The sequence below is a fragment of the Oryzias melastigma genome, linkage group LG14 (genome assembly GCF_002922805.2).
Source record: "Oryzias melastigma strain HK-1 linkage group LG14, ASM292280v2, whole genome shotgun sequence".
In the NCBI taxonomy this organism is placed as follows: Eukaryota; Metazoa; Chordata; class Actinopteri; order Beloniformes; family Adrianichthyidae; genus Oryzias; species Oryzias melastigma.
This window is the reverse complement of record NC_050525.1, coordinates 14087699-14097462: the sequence shown is the minus strand read 5'-3', so window position 1 is coordinate 14097462 and position 9764 is coordinate 14087699. Positions and strand designations below refer to the sequence as shown.

Below are 9764 nucleotides of genomic sequence, written 5' to 3'. Positions count from 1 at the left end.
TTGAAGTGTCCTTGAGCAAAACACTTAACCCTACATTGCTCCTGGCGGTGATAGGATGGCACCACTGTGTGAATGTGAATGGATGAATGTGACTGTTAAACATTTCAATCCTTTATTTATGTATTTATTGTTTCAATCAATCAAAAGACTTTATTGTGGGTGGTCCATCAGCAGCAATGCACAGGATAATATTAAGTAAAAAAAATAATTATAACGGTAAAAAACAGTACAAGGGGTAAGGCAATTAGTAAAATGAAAACACAAAGGAGATAATAATACAAATTTGAAAAACAATTATAAATTTGCTTAAAATGTATTGTGCAGTTTTAGTGCAAATGTGAGTATTTTACAGCGTGGTCATTTGAAGGTGTTGAGCATGCGTATGGCCCACGGGAGGAAAGGAGGTAGAAAGGCGCTTTATACATAGACGCCATTTATTTACTATGTTGTCTGAGTGAAACAGCCTTGTATGTGTGGTTGGATTTACGATCACCACTCTTGACAACAATTTTTTTTCACAGTTATTGAATTATTTCTAAATGAGTATTTACTTTGACCTAAAAGTTACTCACAATCAGGCAGATTTTTTTCAGCTCTTATTGATATTTTTTTAACTGTGCACCATCTGAGTGTGCTAACTCTTAATAAAATTCTAAAAATGTGTATTTTTCAGAAACTTATTTGCACTGAAAATTGTCTTGTATAATTGTAAGGATACACAGAACTGCTGAGAGGACTTACTCACATGCACAGGTGCCAAATGCAGTTTATCATCGACAAGGTGATAAATATGTCTTTTAATCATGTAAATGAACAGTATTTCATTTTTGTGTGATTTAAATGTCAATTCAAGTCATAGTATTTTTCATGAGATGTTATCCATCCAAATCAACATTTATCGAAGTTGTAAAAAAGGCAAACACATTTAAAGTTCTTCTTGTCTTCTTACTTGATTAAAAAATATTGTACTTTGCAACAGTGCTGTTTGTTATTTTGATAGTTTTTTTTAGTTCATATCTCTTTGTAAAATTATATATTTTTTCTGTGAATTTGTATTTACTACCAGCTGTTTGTTCTACATATTTGTTTCAGATTAAATGCAATAAAGAGCAATGTTTAGCATTTCCCTTTCATGTCCGAATTTTTAAACCTCACAAAAGTGTTTTTTTTCTACTAAAATAATAATCAATCAAAGCTAAAACTACAGACTCAAGAGGGAAACTTACTGGAAGAAGGAGAGATATCAGTAAGTTTTATTTATATAAAATAAATATTTTGAATATGCATTGGATATTAGTGTAACTGCACAACTAAAAGTTGCAAAAATGATTAGAACACTGAGGCCTTTTGGGGGTTGTTGTTTTTTTGTTTGACTTTGATTGATACAATTTGGAGACTTCTGCTTGAAATAAACACAACTCTAAATTTACACAAAGATAACTGTTTTTATTTACGATTCATGTGAGTCATGCTACTTCCTTTTGGATTAGTACGGTGGCCCTAAAGTTCAAATCACATCAGATAAATTGCTCAAGGCAAAAACATTTCAAAGGTGACAACCTTTTATTGTTTTTTTAACTTTTAGCTTTGGTTTCTGGAAATTACTTTTGCTTTTTCTAATTTTTTTTTTCTTTTCTTTTTTATAGAAAAGGTAGATACTGTAGGACATCACTGATTGGATGATGTTAGTCCATCATTTAACTGAAAGTTATTAGTCATGAAGCGATGCTGAATATCCTCATCCAATCAGTGATGTTCTTCTGTTCCTTCCTTTTCCACTTTCTTGTTCCGTTTTGCTTCATTTTGTGTTCTGAAAATAAACTTTGTTTTCTGAAATGTTTTTTTTTATTTCATTTTTACTTTTTACGTTTTGGTTTCTAGAATTTTGCTTGCTGTTCTAAAATGTAACACAATTTTTCACAATGTATATTTTACATATTTAATAGTTGTTTTGATCTTTATATTTACTTCAGGGCCACCGTAGATCAGTAATCTCAGATCACAAAGTGAAACACAGCACAAGTGAATCATACTGTAGAACCAAACCTTCTAAAATGACAAAAAGCCAATAAACTTCCAGAAAATTAATGCTGAAATGAACCGTGATTCTCCAGGTTTGGGTAAAGAACAAGAGTGGACAGACACAGCTGACAAATATCAACATCTGTAAACAAACAAACAAATCATTTCAGTTGGAGCATGTTCCATAGTCAAATGAGAAAAAATCAATTTATTAAGAGACTGATAAGAAGAACTCACTGATCTTGATGAGGATTACATTTTATAAAATTGATAAACTTCTCTATTCTAGGACATGAAAATGTAACCTTCCTTAAGGAATCAATTATTAATCCTTAATTTTCTTAGTTATAATTTATGGTGATCTAAAATATAATTACTTGAATTTATAGACTGGAATAGGGGATCTTTGTTTTCATTTGTACTTGTTGAGTTCACATCCTTCCTTATTCATCTGAACTGAGGAATTCTGGGTACATTTTTCAGCTGAAGTCCATAAAATAATTCACTTGAGGAGTATTTGAGCATCTCTGTAGTGGATTAAGGGTTTTCTAGCTTCAATTATTAAAAAAAATGTATAAACATCTTGTTGTTTATGCAAAAACATTCAACTTAATCATAACACTAAAGACCTTGGTGAATGAGCTGTTTGGGGCAGAGAAATATATTAGATTTGTGGGTATTTTCTTTCCACTGGACAGTTTTTATTAATACCTTCATAATTATGACTCAATAAACTGTTTTTGTAGAGTTACAGTGAAATAATGCAGATTTTACAAATGTAGGCTATAAATAAATGTAAAGATTTGGAAATTATTATTATTATTATTATTATTATTATTATTATTATTATTATTGCTTCAATTATTCCTAAAAATGAAAAAAATACAGCTCACAGAATGACAAAATAATTTCATTGATGCTTCTTCTCTGTCATGCTGATATAATCAAAGCACAAACACCCAACAGATCCTAACAGTAACAATATTCTGATTAAATCTCAATACTTGAATACAAATTTCTCTGGAAACATTTGAACATTTGCAGCTCATGATTTCAACCAAACAGCCATAAAATACCGAACAAGACTGAATCTCCCTAAAATAAAAATAAAAATGGTAACACTTTATAATAAGATTCCTTACAAGTTTATCAACATTACCAAACGTTATTAATTACATTTATGAGCACAAAAAGCCAAATAAGGTTTATTAATTTACTTAGAAAGATGCATTAACATCTAAAGTGGGACCATTGTTTACAATTACCACATCAAAAAAATACTTACAAGCTTTAAAAATGATTATAAACATGTATTGTGTGATTTGCTGCACCTTATCTGGTTTTATACAAAAAAATAGAAAAATATTTGATAAGACTTGACTTGAATAAGAATTCTGAACTAGTAGAATTGAAAAAAAGTCAAAAATAATTAAAATGATTGTGATCATGATTTATCTTTTAAAAGCTTGTATAATTTACCATATTTGCTGTTTTCTCTAGTGAAAGTAAAACAGAGAAGTATATTTGATGTTTTTATACATAAGATTATTCTGTGTTAAATAAACTTGAACCCAGAAGTTAAATCATTTCAAAAATATTTATACCTATAATAAAGCTTTTTTTCACGAATAATGAGATTAAGTTTATTAATCCTCCTGAACTCACAATTTTAGAGTTTATTTAGACCAATAAAACCCCCAATGAGTCTCAATGACTCAAGTTCACCTGTGGAGACTTATATCTGTCACTTTCTGTCTCCTTGGATGACGGCTCCTCTTTGTCCGTCCTCCTCACTCTCTTAAGGATTCATTAGTCTCTTTAGACTCCTGCTGCCTAAACATATTGCGCCATTCAGCCGGTACTTACGTGTCATCTGTTATCTATTGGACTGGTGTTTCTGGTAAGTATATGAATGATAATCAGGCCTTTGTGTGTCCGCTGAGGTGCAGCGGGATCCGCAGTCTGTGATGTTGCCTCGGGGGGAGATTAGGAGGGGGCAGCCGGCCCTCTGTGTCACGTCGACAGTCACAGCGCCCATCCGCTGCTCGGCCAAAACCCCTCTGGGACCTTAAATCCTGTTATACTGTCCGCTAAAACCATCATTTGTATTAGAGATGTGTGGGTGTTTAAGTGTGTGTACATATTAAGCGAGGGGGGATAGTGTCTTAAACTATGAATTATTCATATCAAAAAGAAAAGGAGATATTGACTACATTTCCATAAACAGACTGCTCTCTTTATGTCATCAGGCACGAGATCTTTGGGTATAATTGCGTAAAAGCCCCTGAAAATGTGCTTCAGCGGCGGCACAGCAGGCACTGGTCAGCCTTATCATCAGCGATGAATTTGAGTGATGGCAATTGTTCCAAGTTAATATCTTATAAATAATTTACTGTTCTAGGGGCGTTGCTTCTGCCCACTAAACGTTCTGCAGCCCACAGCTGCGCGCGCGGAGCGCACGGCTGAATTAGTCCGCCGTGGCACCGATATGGATGCGAGTGCGACGCTCCTAATGCGCAGTATATTTATGTATTTATCTGTGGAGAAATGCGACAAAGTGGCTGGGATGCGAGAGGGCGCTTTTTTTTCCTTCTCTCCCCCTCTCGATTATCCAACTTAGTAACAAGTGATGCTGGAGAATGGGGATTCTTTGCACTTCTGGCCCGCGCCTCCAGAGGGAGGTCAAAACTATTTGTCAGTCTCCAGTTGGGTTTGCAAATTAGGATGAACCTCCCCTGCGTGACGACCTCTATTCCTATCCGCGGGAGGACTGCTGTACATCATTTGAAAATTAGGGGAATTGATAACGTCTTTATGTTGCCCACTGGGGGGAGTTTTTCCATCCTTTTTTGGGTGTTTGGGCAAAAACTTTTTGGAGCAATTGACGCCATGGATAAAAAAAACCTGTAACCTTTATTAAACATGAAAATAAAGCTACAGTTGTGCCGACTGACTAGTTAATGAGCTGTTTTCTGGCAGAGATTGAAATAGGGAGTAACAGAAAAGTGAAAATGGATGTTGCGGACCCAACAGGTTTCACTCCTGATGACTGCATCTCGATAAAAGCTTTATGTGCGCACTTGAGTGGCGCCGTCACATTTGCAGGTGTTGCGTTTAAAGAGAAGAAGTCCCTTCATGAGGGCAAACCAGCTCAAAAATTATGATGTGAGAAACTTTTTTTGTGGATGAAAACACAAATCCTCTTTTTCCAATTGAGTTCAGATTTCAAGAAAACACAAAAAATGGCATTCCACTATTTACTCACACATTACCGCTCTGGATCCTTTGAAGGTCTTGTTCAGAGAGTCCTAAAGTGAAAGAAAATGTTTTCCTATTACTAAATTCAATCGGAGCGCGCGAGGCGGGGGCTTGACGCGCAGCGCACAGGGCTCCTCCATGACAGAGTCGCCTTTGTTGCGTCTATCCGCCGCTGTCACACACTTTAATTCGACTCTCTTTCTCTCTCATTGAAAACCCTCCACAATGACATTCAATAAGGGCCGCAGAGTGAAAACCTGGTTATTTTTACATATTCTTTCCCCCGACTCGGTAGGGGCCCGAGCAAAGGAATTAATCACTGCTCTTTAACAGCGCTGCCTTCAGGCGATGACTTGTCCCTTTTTTTGTCCCCAGAAATGACACATTAACCTTAAAATGGATATGCATCAACTTTACATTCAGCTGCTGCGCTTATATTTGGGCTCAGTGTTGTGAAAAAGCCACACAAGTTCAGGAGAGTGAATAATTAACAGCAAACTTGTTGATTCTGTTTCCAAAAAGTTGAACTTATCAAAAGATAAGAATTCTGTGGCTATTTTTGATTGAATTTAAGTTAATATTGAAGATAGTACTTTTATTAAAAGTTGCAGAAAATGTTTGAAACTTTGAGCTCCTCTATGATAAAGTGAGAGTGATGATAAAAGGAAGACTGGGCATTGCCGCTTCTTGCGGTGTGGGTGGGGCTGACAAGAATAGACTACATTATGCAGTTCATTTAGTTAACAAGTGAAATAATGGGGAAGCGTGCAGTGGGAATGCCGAGAGAAAAGCACAAAACCCTATTGAGAGCTCTTGGCCGCTTACAGCGTAACCGTCACATGGCCGAACCGAGTCCACGCCGGCTATTTAAGGCGCTGCTGTGCGCCTTCAGCACCACTTCGCTGTCCACCGTCCCAACAGGAGCACGCTGACGCAACGAGCAACGAGCAACTCCCCAGCGCGCCGAGCAACAAGTTTGCAAACATGCCGAGATCTTTTCTCGTGGATTCGTTGATTTTAAGGGAGGCCAACGAAAAGGGGAGTGAGAATAACCCACCTTTATTTCCGTACGCCGTGCACTCGCCGCACCATGCGCACGGGCTGCCGGGCTCTTGCCACTCCAGAAAAGCAGGGATGCTGTGTTTCTGTCCGCTGTGCATGGCGGCGTCCCAGCTCCATCCGTCTCCACCGACCCTGCCGCTCCTCAAGGCTTCCTTTCCGCCCTTCAGCTCGCAGTACTGCCACTCAGCTCTGTCCAGGCAGCACGCTTCATCCAACACCGTCAGCCTCAGCCAAGGAGCGGGGATTTACCAAGCTGCGTACTCGGTTCCAGACCCGCGGCAGTTCCACTGCATTTCCCTCGGTAAGTAAACCCCCGATTTGATCTTTTTACGGAGTGAGCGCGCATTTTTATCTCATGTTGCCACTTTATCACTAAATTTCACTGACAACGTGTCTCACTTTTACAGAAAACACAAACGGCAAACTTCAGAGCAGCAAGCGCATGCGCACCGCCTTCACCAGCACGCAACTTTTGGAGCTGGAGCGAGAGTTCACCTCCAACATGTACCTGTCCAGACTGAGGCGCATCGAGATCGCCACATACCTGAACTTGTCCGAGAAGCAGGTGAAAATCTGGTTCCAGAACCGCAGGGTGAAGCACAAAAAGGAAGGCAAAAGCAACGGCCAAAGGACTGGATCACATAACTGCAAATGCTCGTCCCTGTCAGCCGCCAGATGCTCGGAGGAGGAGGACGATGACATTCCCATATCTCCATCGTCGTCAGAAAAGGAGGATGTGGACCTGTCCGTTTCTCCCTGAGCTCCAAAAACGAGCAAACAGAAATCTTGTACATAGACAGATAATATTTAATCAGACCCAACAGGTCCAACAGATTGTATAAATTGTATATTTGTTGTGTTTTGTAGTTTTTTTTAAACAGTCCATGTTGATGCTACTCCAGTGAACGTGAAAGACATGTTTGAGATGACAGCCCTCTAAAGAAACAATAGTATTATTGTTTATTAGTATTTCTGGGGGGTAAACAGCATGTTGTATTTGAAAAAAAAAAAAAAAAAACAGTTTAGATCCACTTTCCACAGTGGAGCCCCGGAAGTTTTTGGGTAGAAATCTGTCAACAAGCTGACACCACTCTGAAATTATATCTCCTTTGTCATTGGAAAATATTTATTTATTTAAAAATGTGAATACTTAAATAAAAAAAATATTTCTGGGTTGCACCCTATTTCTCTGTCGTCGTGGTTTGGTTCAAGAGAGCGCACAACTGATTACGCACAAATGCACAAAGGGAAAACATTACAAAACGAGTCTTTGTGTGTGGTATATATATATATATATATATATATATATATATATATATATATATATATATATATATATATATATATATATATATATATGTGTGTGTGTGTGTGGGGGGGGGGGTACAATATTTATATATACATATATACATTTATATATACATTTATATATACATATAGTCTATATATATTTTGCTTTTTCTCACACGGTTTACGCGTCAACAGGCAGATGTATATTCATCTCAAGAGCACATATAATGCAGCCTTAAGGCGGAAGTGGGTGAATGAGGTTCTTCAGAACAATTTATCTGTCCCATGAGATAAAGGCATTATTGTGGGGTCCTCATACGCGCCTCTCCGGGGACGCTATAAGCCCCAGATCTCGCGCTCTGCCCCGGCCCTTTTCGGGACTCTTTTTCTAAAAGAACAATCCCAGCTCTCGTGTGAGCGAGTTAATAATCTTTACGGGTAGATAAAGGCTCATCAGAAGAGTGCATATCATATGAGATATCGATCTAAGATGAAAATAAATGAGGAATGAACACAGTTGAACCGGATTGTTCCTTTTTTGAACGCAGCAGCTTATTGCAGTTTGAGGTGCGTTTTTACGCACATGTGTTATACTTAACAGGGCCAGTATTGTTCACATATTAACAGAGCTCTATGTAATTAATCATAATTCATGTATTTAAAAAGCTTATCATGATTCTAAAGTATACTAATTAAAAAAATAATAACAATAATGTGCAGCGTCGCTAACCAAATACGCATAAACATGTGGGATAAAAAAACGGGCCTTTGACCAAAATCATTAATCCAAGTTTTGTTAAAAATATCTTAAAATAAAGAATTTTTTTTTAGCCTTGACTTTTTATCCGTGTATTTTTTAAATTGAAGATACGTTTTAAAAAACGCACTAAAAGTGGACGTGAGATTGCGTCTCGTTATTTGTTCCATTACTTTACGCACCGCCCAAGCTCTCATCTGACTAAACTTTTTGTCATCAAAACTATTTTTATTGTGTTGTCCAAACTTTAAACTATACTTGCTTTCAGTTTAATGTATCCTCAAGCTGTTTTTTAGAGTGGGAAATCGGTTCCTAAACTGCGTAAAGAACTTATTATGCATCGTGCGCTTTTCTGAAAGTGAAGTTTTACAAGTAAACTTTCCTTTAATTGTTCACTTAAACATTTAACACAGCTCTAATATTAGCATTTGTTAAGATATGGGATTAGACTATTTTGTTAATTGGACCATAGAGCCCCATTTTGCTCACAACGTCTTCTGCAAAGCGCCCTTTATCCATTCAATAGCCCGGGGGTATGCGCCCTGGGGGAGCTTATACGCTCGGTGCTCCAAATGCTCAATTTATTTATTCTTAATTTTGTGCCGATCAATTCATTGAAGCAAAAAGGACTACGGTGTCTTTTTAAAAAGAAGAAAAGGGAATTGTGGACGTAACCTTGACGGAGCTGAAGAGAGGGCTCCCCTGACGCTGGAGAGCCGCTTGAGTCAACAGGCGCCCATCTAGCAGACTCGCCCTTGTCTTTATTCCGGCTAATTTTTTATTTACGGCTTTTCTTTGACATGTCTCTTATCTATCAGATTAAAAGAACAGCTTGTAACAAATCAGTCTGCACGATTTACAACAGCATTAAAAGGGGACAAAGGGAGCAGGCAGTCAGTACCTGAGAGTCTGGTAGACGGCGCGGCGCTGCAGCTGATTCGATGGTTTGAAAATACGCACGAAACAAAATACTCGAATCCTGAAAAAGAGCCTTTGTACGTTTCTTTAGAAATCAAGCAATTCTGCATGACAAAGGACAATTAATAAGCCGTCTTTTCACGACCAGCAGCTGGTTTCCCCGTCAAGGAAAGTTGGAAAAAATTCAGACTGAATGCGCGCAAAAGCCCTTTGCGCGCAGACAGCAACCCAAGGTGACCCATTTGGCACAGTTAAAATAACCAAGCCGAGGTAAAAGCGAGGGAACTGTCAAAAACATTTAAGCTGAAATATCTTGAAATTGCAAATCCCTTTATGTGGAGGGACGCTGCCGATGTGGGTTACTCGTACAAAGGAGGTGGTTAAGTTGGAGAGGCTTTGGAAACGGACACGTGGCTTCTCAATGAGGGCTCTTTGGACCCGCGTGGCTTGCTGTGGC

At 38.0% G+C, this 9764-nt stretch overlaps 1 protein-coding gene across 1 annotated transcript; it reads left to right on the top strand.

Moving 5' to 3' along the window:
• Nucleotides 1–5978: 5978 nt before the first annotated feature.
• gsx1 (GS homeobox 1) lies at nucleotides 5979–7526 on the top strand. The gene is made up of 2 exons (XM_024266172.2): nucleotides 5979–6643; nucleotides 6750–7526. The coding sequence occupies exons 1-2, from the start codon at nucleotides 6265–6267 to the stop codon at nucleotides 7100–7102; spliced, it is 732 nt and encodes a 243-aa protein (XP_024121940.1). The 5' UTR covers nucleotides 5979–6264; the 3' UTR covers nucleotides 7103–7526.
• The last annotated feature ends 2238 nt before the right edge of the window (nucleotides 7527–9764 follow it).